At 38.8% G+C, this 16,158-nt stretch overlaps 1 protein-coding gene across 7 annotated transcripts in view; it reads right to left on the bottom strand.

Moving 5' to 3' along the window:
• The window catches only part of ECHDC1 (ethylmalonyl-CoA decarboxylase 1), a 48,310-nt gene that overhangs the window by 17,089 nt on the left and 15,063 nt on the right, over positions 1–16,158 (bottom strand). For 6 of the 7 annotated variants that reach the window (XM_032681724.1, XM_032681725.1, XM_032681726.1 and 3 more), the window contains 3 exons: positions 14,869–15,011; positions 9,367–9,419; positions 7,338–7,418 (listed from right to left, as the gene is read on the bottom strand). In XM_032681724.1, the coding sequence (XP_032537615.1) occupies positions 7,338–7,418; positions 9,367–9,419; positions 14,869–15,011 (277 nt within the window). Of the gene's footprint in view, positions 1–7,337; positions 7,419–9,366; positions 9,420–12,416; positions 12,680–14,868; positions 15,012–16,158 lie in introns of those variants that run through there. The other variant, XM_032681730.1, reaches the window with a different exon arrangement.

Genomic DNA, 16,158 nt, shown 5'->3' with positions numbered 1-16,158 from the left:
TAATTTAAATTATTGGGGTTTCCTCAGTCTGTATATTTGCTTTTTGTTTATGAATATGAATCATCAGCACACAAAACCGGACTGGAGGATAACACCTAGTAATAGACCATGGATACAGCAGAAGTCCTTGCAGATACAACAGTTTAAGCACAAGAGGAATCTGTTTAATTTAAGAATTTACACTTTCATTTATTGTTACTGTGACTGCTGAGTTACAGCAGTAGTAACAGGAAGTAAGAAGCTGAAGCCACCAAGATTAACAGGTTCAAAGTTTGCAGTCTTTTTTCACACAATTTTCAATAAATCTGGAGTAAGAGGAACACAGAGGTCCAGCCTGTTGGGCTCCAAATCTTCACTAAGATATCGGGTTGCTCTCGATCAGAGACAAAAAAAGAAATGGGGGTGAAGAGGAAGACTGTAAGTTGCAATTTTGAAGGCAATATTTACAATGAAAGTAGGTTGAGATCCACACAATGCCTGCTTACACTTGCAAAAACCCAGGGAAATTCAGTCATTTGGGGAACATCTGGTCATCGTGGGTGATCACCCTTCAGAGATCTGCAACATTAACTATATTGCTACTTGGAGTGATAAAGAGAGGAAGAGTTCTTCTTTTCATAGTCCTTCACACATTACAGGACTGAAAAATTAGATAGCTAACAGGGACTCAGGAAGACATCCTCTGGAAGCTGATCCAGTGCAAAGTTAAGCAGCTGAAAGTTGTGGCTTCAGGGGAAACTGAGGCTATCTAACTGCTCCCTTGACCCAAACGAAGAAGATTGTATTCTTACCCCCTCCTGTTCTTTGCCATCTTCTAGAGACTTTGTTCCTCCTTTACACTGGCTCTAGCTAATACTATATCCCTTTACAAGCCACTTTTAACTCACTGTAAGAAAAGGAAAAACTTAGTCTTTCTGTTGCTTTTTCGTGAGATAATTGACTCATATAGGCATCTTCACTGGGGCTTGGCAAACCAGAGGTAAACAGTGAGCTGGGAATATTCAACAGGGATACCCTCCTCCCACATCCAGCTAAGCTATTCAGGCAGTCTATCCTGAGGCCACAGCTCAGTATAACCCCAACTCAAAATCAGCAGACTGGAAAACATAAGTGCTTCTCGGACTTCATATTATCCAACTTGTGGAGCTGATTATATATATATTTAAAAAAAAATAATAGTGCAGATCAGTGATGGTGCGTCAAACTCAAATACCTGCAGGCAGTTTAACTAAACTGGGAATTAGTCACTTCACAGACACAAGCATAATGGACAATTTTAGTGTACTCTCCCTAGACTAATTCTTTTTGAATCTTGAATGCTTCCCTACAGTGGACCAACAGCCCAGTGTATCAGCAAGTATCAGCATGGGTCCAGATATGCATTCTCTAAAATCTGTATTATCTAGTTTTCCATTATCTGAACTCTCTCTGTTTATTATTATCATGTAGCACATTTTATCAGCTGCAGACAGGATTGTTCAACAGAAAGGATGTAAGATTGCATAATACAAGCGCTTTAAAATGTAGATGCAGGCTGATAAGAAAAATTTCATTTACCCAGGATAAGATGGTTTAGCCTTCTAAAGAAATAAAAAGCCAACTTGGAATGAAGTAAACCCCTACAAAAAGACAAGTTTGGAAAGAAAACATCAACTCAAATTCATGCTTTGTTGCTGTTTATTTACATTTTCACTAAAATCAAACAGTGGTAAATTTGAATTGTAGACTACATCTAAAAATCCTCTGCCTGGAAGACTGTAAACACATGAAATTCAAATCAAAATGAAAACAAAAAACAATACTAGTCCATAAATACAAGCCAAATAACATAAGATCTGGAGTCCATTTCTAGCAGTGCTGTGATTATTGACCAGATGTCAAATGTACCAGGTAAAAAATAAGAACAGCCTTCTTAAAGGAAGACAACGTGAGACTTTTAAAACCATAAACAATCTCTCTGAAAATTCATCAGAAACTTGTACTAACAAACCTCCCAGGGCTCTAAAAATGCAAAGTGATGTATGACTGCATTGGAATTCTAAAATTGTCAACTGATGTCCAGGAGATTTTACATACACACACACACGTTATATATATATATATATATATATATATATTTATACACATATACATACACACACGCATGTTATATATATATATATATATATACACACATACACACACAAAAATTTTATATAGTTTAAAAAAGTGATCTATGCCATATAGGAAGCACCTGAAGCTGTGAGAATATGGTGTTCCACCCTTACAGAGAAGGGAGCACCCAAGATTCTTCGATGCTCATGGTCAAAAGGAACAGCAAAATTCAGAGGGTCTGCAAAAGTTTATGGAGTTTTATCAGTAAATTACATGCTTGGCATGGAAATGGTATGTTAGTCCCTAACCTTCTAGTATAAGCACACAGCAGTGGCTTTTGGATAAAAGGGTAGAGTGAAAGGGAAGAGAGAGAGAGATGAATTAAAGAGGAATAGAGAGAAATAAAGGAAGAAAGAGAGAAAAAGAGAGATCACAGGTCCTGGCTCCAGCGTTGATCCAGCAGGGGTGTCCAGGGTCCTGGGGCGCACATGCACCCAGGCTTTGTGGTGGTACCTTTATATAGATAAGTTTTGCCCATCCTGGAGATAAGCTTCTTGCTTTTTATGCCAATTAGTTACCATGCTCAGTCCACTCTTCTAGACCTTTCTGGAAATGGGTTGGAGGGCTTTGGGGGATCTTTGGTGGTCTTGTCCCCCCCCCACCAGTGCATGCCCACTGCTCAACCTCATTCCTGTGCTTGCACTGTACTGTGTTGCGCTGATCTCCAGAAGCTTGAACAAAGATGTTTGTCCCAGAAAAGTGCTCCCCTAACTCCATATGTCCCCCTTCTCCAGCTACATCCTGTTCTTTCTCACAGTGTATTGTTACCAACAATCCTTTGCTGTTATTACCAACAATCCTTGGTTGGCTCCACGGCTATCCAGCTATCGGTGTTTGAGACATACATTAGCCCCCTTACCTTTTAGGCTTCTACAGGGAACCCACTCTCAGATTTGGCTACTGATTCTTCTCCTGATGATGTGTAGCAACATTACAGAGTTACATGAATGAAAAGTGCTTTGTGAGCCTGAACTTTGCAAGAACTTATGAATATGTGAATCCCATTCCATTACACTCATATCATGCTCTGCCCAGTGAAAAATGCTACTGTGTACTGAGGTGCTCTTATTTCAAGCAGCAGAATATTATGCACCTAAATGCTCCTCCTGATAAAACTAAAAGCCTGAATCCTTGCACAGAGCAAAATACAGAATACTAGAATCTTTAGTTTCCCCCATTCCTCCTTCTTGAAAGGTGAAACAACTGAAAAGTTGATCATAGTGAGCCTACATCTATGCACCAGTTCTATTAACTTCTGCTCTTTTCATTTCCTAAAAATGGCATTTAATGCACTAAACACATACTTGTAAAAGTAAATAAACATAAGTTATCACAGGAAGACACACACCAAAGCTATTGTTTCATGTATCTCTTCTAGGTGTTTCATGGAGCATGCCTAACACCTTAAAATGTAATAATAATCATGCCTACATATTTCCCAAGAATATAGAAAACACACAACTAAAATGAGGGAAGGTCAATTTGATATAAACAGTGTTATTAGCATAAGCTAATAATTAACTCAGCAGTTCCAGAGTAATAAAACTGGCCTTTGCAATTTAATTGTGCAAAATCAACTACAGCTGAAGAAATTACAGTTCATTAATTTATTTTCTAAAGAAGAAAAGGAAAATACTGCTGTCTCTACCCATGAGCCCATTATGAAGTCAGTGGTGAGAGAAATGGGCAGCTTTCTATCTTTGCAATCTCATCCTCTGCCTTGAGACACCACCTTTTAAATTTGATTGACACGGCGATAACACACCTCTACTTTGCAGCAGCGTTAGGGAAGAAAAAGGAGGTAGGGGGAAAGAGACTATATGTTTCAGAAGCACTCAGGTACAATGGAAGTCCATTTGCCAAGTGACATAGGACAAACTTGTCAAAGTTGTTGATGTGTCTAAAAGACTTACACAAGTCTTGCTCTTGCCCGAGCAAGATTTCTCAAAGGCACCAATGTGACATAAAGACAAGATAGCTCAGAATTCAAAGTCAGTTATTCTGGCTATTGGTTGATAGTGCACTGCAGCTACTGCGCTCAGAGATTATTGCGATCTACTAATTGCACAAATGGATTCTTTACCGACTGTCTCTTCCCCATATCTGTAGCTTATTGCCCAACAGTCCACTATCATTCCTGTTTTCCTGTCCAAATTTCTCAACCAACCCTGCCAAATCAGTTCTCCTTACCTTCACACAGGGGCCCCCTGGTGGTCTAGTGGTTAGGATGCGGCGCTTTCACCGCCGCGGCCCGGGTTCGATTCCCGGTCAGAGAAGTCCCCCGGGCAGATGGAGCTCGTCAGCCCTGTAAGGCCATCCATCTAAGAGAAGGTCACTCTAAACAAACCTACGTCCTGAGGACCTCACTGCCACTGTCCAAGCTTGCTCGGCCCCGGCAGATGAACCTTAGGATTAAAGGGTGGGCTCAGCTCAGCGCACACTGTGTCTCACCTAAAAAATCCACTGCGCAGGCTCGAAGGGTAAAGACCTTTCCCAAATCTTCGTTCGCGAAGACTGGCCATACCTACCTTCACACACTATGTAAGTACAGGGTACACTTCAAGTTTCTGCATATAGGGAAACCATACAGGTGCTTCAATTATTTGTAAAATCGCAAATATCCAATATCAGATTAATTTCTGCACTTGAAATGGCTGCAGTGTCATACAGAACCACAAGATACATTAACATTAGGTAGCAGAACTCACAAACCACCTTCACAGGCTCAACTGTGGCACACTGAAAAAAGTCAATATTTCTTGAAGCAGTACTAAAAAGCTCAGCTGTCCGAACAATTTCTACATTACTCAGTTTTACAGTAATAATCAAGATAAATAACTATAGTGTCAGAAGCCTTATCTTTCAAAAAAATTTCTGAAAGGACTTTAATTACCTTGCTCGTCTGCGCTTATCTGACTTTTTTTTTCCCCTAATAACATGTTTATGATCTTTATGAGGATGCTGCTCTTCTGAAGAGTCATGATGCAACAATCCATAAAGCAGCTAAGACTGAAGTAGATGTTTTGAAAAGACCTCTTCCTCCAGATCCAAAGTGTACTGATCTAAGCTGCTTTCACTTTTCATCATTGTCCTTATGTCAGCAATAAATGTGCCAAAGTTCACACAAGCCCTCCCTAATCCAATTTAAAATGAGCCGGCTTAAATCACAGTGAGACAATTAGCCACGAGAACTGCTACAGGAAGAATGTATCAGTAATATCTTAAACAACCTCAGCTATTTTAAAATAGGGTTTGTCCACACCTCCACTTTAGTAGAGATGTGCATCATGCTGCCAGAGCACTTTTCAGAGGAGATACAGAGGTCATTTTGGTTCAAGTTGCTTCAACAGTATCAGTATAGTTAATGTAGTACATAGGGGGAGAGATAAAAATCTGAAAATATTTCAGGCCAAAACCAAGCAGTTTGGTAGCTTACACAGTAACTGTGGAAAATAGAACTGTATTTAAAAAATTTAGAATTAAAAGCAGCCACAACAAACTCATTTTGTTCTTAAAAAATAAAATGTCCAAACAGCTCATTCAAGGAAGAAAACGAACCTCTCTGATTTCTATCTCAAGTTCCTCTTTTGGCATTTAGTGACTCAGGATAAAATACTTGTTCCACTAATATCTACTTATGGTTCTCAAAAAAAAAAAACTCAGGAATTTTTCCCCCCAGTATTAAAATTCTCAAATTCAGGAGCAATAACAGCATAGAGTATGTTTCTCTATCTTGTTGCTGTTATTAATTAAGTCCCACTTACTTTTCCTGAATTGCTGTTATTTAGTTGCACTAGATGGGTGTGTTGGAAAGTAATGGAAGATGGATCAACAGCTGTAGTTATTATGAAAATTATGGCAGTACATGAGAGGAATTGCAGCTGCTCAATTCATGCAAATAAGAGCTACTTGACAATGCCTATAATTACACAGTATGTCAAAACAGCATAGCTGGAGTATAAGTAGAGACTACATATTTTAGAAAGCCAAAAGATTTGCATTTCATTATGTTCACATTCCCTAAACTCCTATTTAGGGATAACAAGATACACATTCTGTCAATGGGCTCACAAATACAGAAAGGTCTACTGAGTCTCCCAGGTGCATTCTCCTGTCAGCGCTGCAGCTGTCAAACACGGAGCCTCTCTGCATGTTTCCCAGGCATTTGTAATACAGCCTGTACTCACAGTCAGAGCTGGGGTTTCAGCTCACCATGTGCTGAGTAGATAAGAAGATCCAGCCACATCTACTTTCAAAGCAAAGGAAGATTGCTTCCGAGTGGCTCAGACAGTGCAGATACCATCTCCTCTATTCAAAGACTGTTCCTGATATCTGGCACAGCACTGTAATATTCTAGTTTACTTTCCTTAGTATTGCTTTTGAATGTACCTACTTGCAGCTTGTTCTGGATAATTCCTTTCCCACTTCAGGCACTAAGGCCCTCTTAAAGAGCACATTTCCTTCTCTTATATAAAAACTTCATTAAAAGCTCCTCATTTTCAGAGAGGCTGCCCACAAGTGCTTATCCTGTTACATCTGTAGGCTATTTGCACATTAGTAATGGTTTATATAAAGCGACATTTTATTATTTTAGTTTCTTCCCATTCCCATTCTGCCTCTTTAACTAAAGCCCTTTGTTTTTCACTAGTTGTTTCATGCTGGCAAATCCCTGCACCTGCATGGAAAAAAAACAGGGATGTTTTTGCTTTTCCCTGTATCTCAAGCTCTTGTTTCAAGAACTGTAGAGCACATAGTTACATTACAAATAATAAACCCAGAACACAAAATATCAGATTAATTAAGAGATTGATTTATTTATTTTTGACTTACGACATTCACATAAAGAGACACAGGGAGATACATAATTTTGCAGCCCTCCTACCTGTCACTCTGGGGTGAGTTGGACCTACTTGGTGTATAATACAGCTGATTACTAAAATTGCTTACTGCTCTTGTTTTATATAGTGATTCAAACTGTATAACCTGGCAGTAAATAATCTTTCCTCTGTACTATCAGGACATGCACTTTCCTGTGAAGTCTGCTGACAAAGTCTAGTTCCAATGCCTTGGAACCCAGGGACATGACTCTTGGTAAAAGCAGTACCTCAAGCTTTCCACATTTCACATGGACAGTCATTAAATCACTGACCCAACGTAACAGCTACTCAAATTGTTAGTCTTACCTGAAATCACATGCCGTGGTAAGTTCTGCTCCTCCTCCAAAAGCTTTTCCTTGGACTAGTGCAACACTGATCAAAGGCAACCTACACAAGAGAGTTTTGCAAGCAAAATTCAAGCTTTTAGTCTTTTAGAAATTAGAAAGTAAGTCAACCAAACCATCTCTATAGTAAAAGTTTAGAAAAATATATCGTTCCAATTCATTCAAATAACAACATCTTTGTGGGTAAGCAGCACAATACCAATTCCACTTATTGCAAAATACTATTGCATAATTGATATAGAATCCCAAAATCAAACAGCAAGACAGAGATATAAAATGGAATCAAAACAAAGAAGATCATGTACTGAAAAAATACATGTTATGAAACATACCTGCTATAGATTATACCTAAAAAGACTATCTGCAAGGAGGAGTGACAGGACAGCAACACAAGATTCTGCTTTATGCCAGTACACTACAGAAAGCAGCAGAAAGGGATACAAAGGACTGAAGGGCTGGGTTATCTAAAAATAATGAGATTTACCATGACAGCCTCAGCAGCTTCTTCAGAGTGCTACTATCTCAGTTATCAACAAAACTTTTCTTTTTTTTTTTTTGAGAACAAAACCATTTAAGGAAAGTAGCAATCTGTTACCTTTGTTGGTGTTGTATTTAATCATGCTCAAGGTATTTAATCATGTTCAAGGTAATTCAAAGGACAGAGGGAAGGAAGAGTATGTTTCCCTACTGCCATTGTGAAATGAATACTAATGAACAGTGACTTTGGATAAGCCAAGTTCCCTAAGAAATGAAGACAATTGGTTAGTCAGAGAATTTGCACGCTGATACAGCTGTTTCATCTTTTACTACTAAGAAACATTTAACTTATTGAGCAGTTTTCAAACCACATTCAAAAGTCAGCTTCCCAATCATGACCGCATGTTTGGTTTTAGTTTTACTTTAACAGAAGCACCAGCAGCTTCTTTTGGCCCAAGTTCACTTACAAGGTGCAGCACACTTCATACAATACATGGCACGTGAACCCACTGGAAGAGGGCAGCCTCATTTTTCCTGTGGTTTATGAGAAACTAGAAGACATGGGTCCAAGACCCCTACATCCACACTTTGATCCATTCAAGGCACCTCTTTCAGGATCACAGTCAGCATCAGCTCTCTCTGAGGGAGACTAACCCCATCTACAACAGATGTCCCCAGACAGCAGTTCACTGTTCCCCCTGAAGCACTGCTTCAATGTCTGCTAAGTCAACACACTTGAGGTAAGGGGGGGGGTGTTAATCCTCACACATCTTCCTCCTCTGCTTTGCCCCATCCATTTTGATTATATGGAGACTCAAATGGATTCCAATTCTGAGGATTCCTTACAGTACTACTACTATAAGTCTCCTGGGCAATTTTACAGAAAAAAATGTTAATTCATAACACTTTCTCATATAGATTATTTGAAAAGAAAGAATATTTGAAAACAAAGAGTATTTATCTTCAAAGAGCACTGAGCAGAAAAAACACAGACTTTACCACCAATGGATTTAATAGATTAAGGGAATCTAAATTTGAAGGAAAGGAAGAAGTGGTTTTCAGAAGTGCCAGATGGTAGAACTGAATACATTCCTCTTATGAAGTGGGAAGATTAAACAGATATATCAAACAAACGTTACCTGTGTAGGCTGCATAAGCTGTCTCTGCTTGTTATTTAAGAGCTACCAACTTTCACAGAGTTATAGAAGTCAGTTTCTGAAAATTTGAAGGCCTAGATTTCCTTAACTCTAGGTATCTCCTAGCTCTACACATGTAAGGCTAGGTCGGTTTTTCCTGTTCTAATCTCTGGAAAGTCTAATAGTTGCAAAATTTCAAGGTCTAATTTTAATCCATAAATACCTACCTGATTAACATGTGTGAATGCAAGGTCTGGGATTCAAAATTACATACTTAAAACTATGTATTAAACTTTAAACATCTCATTAAAGAGTTAGCTACAATACATTCCAATACTTATAATTACTTCATAAAGAAGGGTAAATAAAATATATTACCTCATAAGTCTGGTTAAGGTGTTTTGCATAAACATGCACATATTCATCCCATCCTACAAAGAATAGGAAATTAAAAAACATGAAGTGATCTTAATATGAAGCAATTAAACACACAGATGGAGAAGACAGGAGTAAGTATTCTTTATATTTACTTTAGCTGGGTTTTTTCTCTTTGGTTCATCTTGCTCAAATTCCAGTCTAACTCTTCTATGCGCAAATAAAAAATTGAGTATAAATCAGGTCAAAAAAATAAAATCAGACCTCAATCAACTTATATAAACTTCAGTTATAATTAAGCCACCATTAAAGTAATTGCAAAAGGAAGACTCTTCTTATTTCATCCTTTATGTTTTAGTTCACCTTGTAACCAATAGTCAATAAGGTACAATTGTTCCTGTCTAATCCATACAAGAACTAAAGGGCTCCAGATAAGGAAAGTTGCTGCTACGTTCAAACCAAATATTTCTTCCCACAACGTGTAATTAAAATGTGGAAAACTTGGCAGCAAGGCATCACATCCTCTACACGAATTCAAGAACAACTAGATAAACTCATGACAGAAAAAGCGGCAAAAGGTTATTACATAGAAGGTAACACTTCTAGCTCTAGAAGTCTTAGTCACAAGTTGCTGGGGACTAAAAGAATTTTTTAAAGCTAAATCATTATCTATCTGCCTTCCCTGTTATTACACTCTTTCTCAGACATCTATTATTAACCAGGAACTTGACAAATAACTGGGTTAAATGACTCAGTATCACCGTGTTCATATACACACTGAATTGAACTACACATACCATTTACCACAGATTAAAAAAAAAAATTACATTTGGACACTGTAGAAATAAAAAACCCAGTAGGTAACAATTTCAGCATGTCTTTTAAATCATAATTAAAAATAAAAAAATCCAAACAAACCAAAACCAATAAACATTTCTTTACTGGAATTGAATAATTTCTAAAACAACATTTTACAGGGGTTGGCAAGTTAAAGAATCTGCCTGAATTAAAAGCTTCTGACTCATGCTCCAGGAAAAGAAAAGATACCCAGTAAGTCTCCAGTACATCTTTGGAATAGGACCTTGAAATAATAGTAGGCCAATTTCAGGTGCTACTCTGCCCAACGCCAACCAGCATTATGGTGTTTAGGCACAGATGTCTGGCAGATATAAGCTGCCACAACAATCACTATACAAGAACCAGTGAATTCAGTTTTATTACACTAAAGGCCTGTTTGAAAATTTCAGCACGTGTTGATCTACAAAGATGCTTTTAGTTATGACTCTAGCCATCTCCTACACCCATTAAGAACAGTAGCAATATCTCCATTCTAAATTAAAGAACATTCAAATCCTTCATGGTAGCTATTTTAATAGCTAAATTCAAAACCCACACAAACATACAAGGTATCAGTTCTCAGACACAGACTTGCACCATTCCCATACTTTAACTGTGAGGATGAAGCTGCAGAAAAGCTTTTCAGAGAACATAATTTTTCACTTCATCACAGCAGAGTCCTTGCATTGAAACTGGCCCTCTCAACTCATGTTGAAATCCAAAATGGTAATTAAAGATTAATTCCAGAACAGACCAGCTTGATAAATGCAATTATGACTGAGCAGACAAAAGGTCTTCATACCCTCAGGTGGTAGAGAGATGACTGTGTAACCCATAGAAAAAATGCCCACACAGAAAACACTCTGAAAAAAAAATAAATCAATTGCTTGAGTCCTGGCCAATAAACCCTTCAAGACTTCCTGACTGTAGTGGGTTTCTGTGGCTGGGTTTTTTGTAGCAGAAGCTACATGGGTGGCTTCTGTTAGCAGTTGCTAGAAGCTTCCCCTGTCCCATGGAGCCAATGCCAGCCAGCTCCAGGATGGACTTCCTGCAGCTGGCCAAGGCCGAACCAATTAGAAGTAATAGTAACACCTCTATGATAATGTATTTAAGAACAAAAGACTGTTGCGCAGAAGAAATTCCAGCCAGGGAAGAGCAGAGTGAGAACATGGGAATAACAATGTAGACATCAAGGTCAGTGCAGAAGGAGGAGGAGGAGGTGCTCCAAGCGCTGGAGCTGTGGCCCCTGCAGCCCGTGGTGCAGACCATGGTGAAGCAGCTGTGCCCCTGCAGCCCATGGAGGACCATCGGGGGGCAGAGACCCACCTGCAGTCCATGTGGATGCATGAAGGGTGCTGTGACCCCATGGGAGGCTCAGGATAGAGTGGGGTCATGCCAGAGACCTGCAACCTGTGGAGAGGGAAGCCCATGCTGGAGCAGGTTTTTTCTGGGTAGGACTTGTGGCCCCTGTGGGGGACCCACATCAGTACAGTTATTTCATGAAGCACTGCACTCCATGGAGGAGTGACCCACAGGATAGCAGTTTGGGAAGAACTGCTGCCCAAGGGATGGACTCACGTTGGAGAGGTCCATCAAGGACTGTCTCCCATGGGAGGGACCCCACGAGAGCAGGGGAAGGACTCCTCTCTCTCAGCAGCAGCAGAAACAACAACTGACCATAATCCCCATTCCCCGTCCTCCTGCACCACTGGAGGGAGGAGGGAGAACATGGAAGGAAGAAGGGGTGAGGGGAAAGTGTTTTTTAAGACTGTTTTATTTCTCACTCTTTGGCTCCTGTTAGCAATAAGTACTATCCCCACTTTGAGTCTCATTTTGCCCATGAAGGTAATCAGTAAGTGAGTTCTCCCAGCTCTTATCTCTACTCATGAATTCTTAGCTGTTTTTTTTTTTTCTCTCTCCTCTGTCCAGTTGCAGAGGGAGAGTGAGAGAGCGGCTTTAGTGGGTACCTGGTATCTGGCCAGGGTCAACCCACTACACTGATAAGAAAAATGAGGCTACTATTCAGATAAAATACTCTAAGAGATATTCGTTGCAGTCTAGTGGAATAATTATATTTTCAGTTCTAATACTGTCCTTGAAGTAAGAAGAAATCTAATACGCAGAAAGGGAGGTAAAACACAGTATGCACTACACATGGAAGAAAAGGATTAATAGCTTGCAGTGGGGCTAGGGGAGACAGGGAAGAAGAAAGTCACCTTCATAAAGTAGAAAACTGTAACACTGGCTCTTATTGCTGCAGGAGCTTACAGTCCACTTTCGTGACAGATAGAACAGTATTTCCAGATTATCTCCAACTGCTCCAAAGTCCTCCCTCCACAGCTTACTTCTTGGGAACCTCTGTCCTACGGCTTCTAGACTAGGACCAAGGAAAGCAAAATTCTCCTTTGTGCCTTCTTCCTCTCATCTGTCCTTTCAAGAGCCACTCCTGCTTTTCGGGTAGCCAGCTTTTCAAGTCTCACTCCAGAATGAGGTTCTCACTCTTGGGAACCAGGCTTACAAAAACAGAAAGAAAAATATTTTTTTCTTTAAATTCCACTACTCATTTGCCTTCTGTGATTTGGTTACATAATGTTAGCAAGTCTGCAAAGAAGAACAGGCAGGGGACCTGAGGTATTGTTTCACAGTTAGAAACAACTGAACATGTGAGAAGGTGGACAAAGAGAGGAAGAGAAGAATAAAGAGGAAGAGGAGGATGAAGAGCCACTAGGGGGCATGAAAATCCTTCAGCATTCTGGGCCATTATTCTGCCTATCCTGCACCACAAGGAAAAGCAAACTGGATTTAAAATCATGAAAAATACAATCTTCCCTCAACCAACTGGTTGAACAAAAGTGTTTTCTGCAATTAGTAAAAGCTTTAGGCTAATGCAGCCTCGCGAAAAAAGAAAAAAAAAGAAAAAAAAAAAGAAAAAAAGAAAAATATACCAGTTCAAGGCATGAAGCTATTCACTATTTTTTTTTCCTTAGAGATGCCTGTGGACAGAAAACTTAACCTGAAACCACAAAAAACTCTCTCACCTGCAGCAATCTAGAGAGAAGAGTTCTGTAAGACTAAAGAATAGCAAATACTGTTCCATATTTTATTAAAGCTTTATTTAATATAACTATTAAATCCCACCAAACAGATGGTTTAGGATCTTGCTATTATAAAGAAACTCTCATTAAAAGATAAATAGCTTGAACTCTTCAAAGGAAATAGAAAGCAACTATGTTTAACTATTTGTGGAGCATTTCTAGTGACTTTTCGACCTTATTTTAATATTAGCATGAGATCTAGATTCTGTGCAAAGAATTTTCAATGAAGTTATAATTAATACCTATACATTTAATTTTGCCCATTATATCTGTTATGGACTCTAATCCTTTCAAGAGCCCTCTCTGCCACTGCAGTGGCTCCAAGTAATTTATATAAACATACAGAGAGAATACTAAATGTATGGAAGCAGAATCAGTGAGATTTACTGAATGCAGAACTCTGAAGGAAAGCCTAGACTGAAGATAAGAAAAAAAACTGGCCTTGCTTGGTTTCAGCTCCTTTTCTGTTGCTATAATGCTAAAATAAGCAGATTAAAAAAAAAATAATTAAAAAAAAATCACAGATACCTCTATATTTTTAAAACTACCAGTGCTTATAAAGTATCCAAATGAAAACTCCTTCAAAACCATTTATACCTATAAAGCATGAAATCTCCATATTAAGAAAAGAGCATCTCTCATGGTGTTCCCCAAAAGCAACACAGTGTCCTATACCCTTTGAAAACTGGACTGTCCTGTATATTTTACCAGGCTAGAATTTGTGGGGTTTATGACACTTAGTTTCATCAACAGAAAAAAATCATCGTTAAAGACAAATACCAGTTTAACCAATTTTTGTGTTGGTGTTCATACTGGAATGCCCAATTACAAGTTTAATTTGTGTGGTTAAATCCTGAAACTTGAAGTGGCCACAGAAAAGCACCAGGATGTCAGTTACCACAACTGCAAACCAGGACTTAAGAGCGGCACAGGAAGACCCCCTTCTCCTGCAGCTGACAAAGTCCTATTTTACACAGTGCCAAGTACCCCATATTAATCCATAAAAAGAATTGCAGCACATGTGAAAGTTGCCAAACAAGTGACATGAGCAAAAAATTGCCATCAAACCCCTAACCTCTTCAACCCCATAGTTACACACAAAACTTACCTGACTCAAGTACAGCACAAGAATTGCATCTGTCCAAGCAAAGTTTTAACAAAACAGAAACCTTTCTGTAATAGCAGCCATGCCACTTAAATTTGCTTTTTTACTTTAGAGTATATGAAAAATTATTACTTGAAACATCAAACTACAGAAGCACTGCTTATCTGATGTGTAAATTCACTATATACTGCTCTGAGAAACTGAAATGACATTTTTCAAAGAAAAGACTAAAAAGAATATGTAGGAAATTACAGTTATGAATCAATTACAATAACATTTAAGTCACAGCTTAAAGGGGCTGCTAGCGTTTTTTCAAGCATTAAAAGCTCCATTTTGTGGCATGTAAAATTGCAGCAGAAGTGTAGTGCAACTCCTCTGTTTAAAAAGAATCTCAGAAAGCTCATTTTTCTCCAAAACCGTAATGTGTATTGCCTTGGGAGTTGGATATTTCCAACTCCTAATACTTGCCTGGGAGTTGGATATTTCTTTGACAGCATTCAAATCTGATCCTGAGCAAAACGTGTTTCCTGCACCATAGACAATAAGGCCTTTGCCATCCTTCCAGTTTTCCAGTTCAGTTATCCTCTCCTGGAGTTCTACCATCATAGTACCTGTCACAAGTGGGGAGAAGTAAAATTTTTAACAGGAAATTATTATCACAATCATTTTTTGTGTTACATTTTCCACCAATAAAACCAAATCAGAATTAATAAGTGATAGGCTTAAAACCACAAGGGAAAGTATCATCCTAAGTCCTGCACACAAGCACCACATACATTTTTTTCTTCAAGGGTGCACTTCCTGAAATTCTGAAGGATGTTCTGCATGAATGGTATTTGTGTTCCACTCAAAAAAAACCCCCAAAACAAAATAACCAACAACAAAACAAAGCAAAAACAAAACAAACAAGCAAACAAAAACCCCCTCTTTATTTGATTTATTCCTGTTTGCAATTGCATACATTCCGGACACATGAACTTATTTCTTTCCATCCAGACCTGTCCAACTGGACAGATCAGTTATTCTGCCATTTCACCCTGCTCAAAGAATTGGCAGAGAACAGAAAAGAACCATGTGCAAGGTGGGCTCAAGGCATAACCAGTTAATGTTAACAAAGATTCCTAAAAAAGGCCAAAGACCAAACTGTGTTGGAGGCCAAAGACATTTAGAAGTATCCATCCAAAAGAAAATAAAGATATATTTGAAAATAGGAGCAAAGTGCCTTTTAGATTTAAAAAAAAAACAAACCCAACTTTCATTCCCTAGCTGGAACCTTTATAGAAAGGCTCCTTTTACAAAGTATGTCATTGTACTAGCTTTTTATTTCTAACTTAAACACCATATTCTCGTATATTTGCTTAAGTACCCTTCCTGACAGGGAACTCTACAAACTCCTGTTCCTAAAGCTCATCCTAGACTGCAGCATTTTCCACACCAATTGAGCTTACCCTACATTCACTTAAAGCTCTTCCTCCCTAAATGCCTATGACTCTGTCCAATCATATTCTTAAGAGAAAACATTTACAGAAACTAAGTCCAGAAAGCAAGCTACATACAGGCTGATTACACTCAGCTTTACCCCTCCTTTGACAAGAATTTAGATGGACAGGCCTACCTTCTTCAGACAAAAATGTGCTTTTGATTAATACTATCAAGGGCTCTCCTCTGCCAAGAGTGTTGCTTTTTTAACTCTACACCTACATGCACAGGACTCATCCTGTTCTGAAAATGCCTGTTAGCAGCCAACCATGGGAGATT

This window comes from Chiroxiphia lanceolata, chromosome 3 (assembly GCF_009829145.1).
Source record: "Chiroxiphia lanceolata isolate bChiLan1 chromosome 3, bChiLan1.pri, whole genome shotgun sequence".
Classification (NCBI taxonomy): domain Eukaryota; kingdom Metazoa; phylum Chordata; class Aves; order Passeriformes; family Pipridae; genus Chiroxiphia; species Chiroxiphia lanceolata.
Note: the sequence above shows the minus strand (reverse complement) of the source record. Positions and strands in the feature narration are given on the sequence as shown.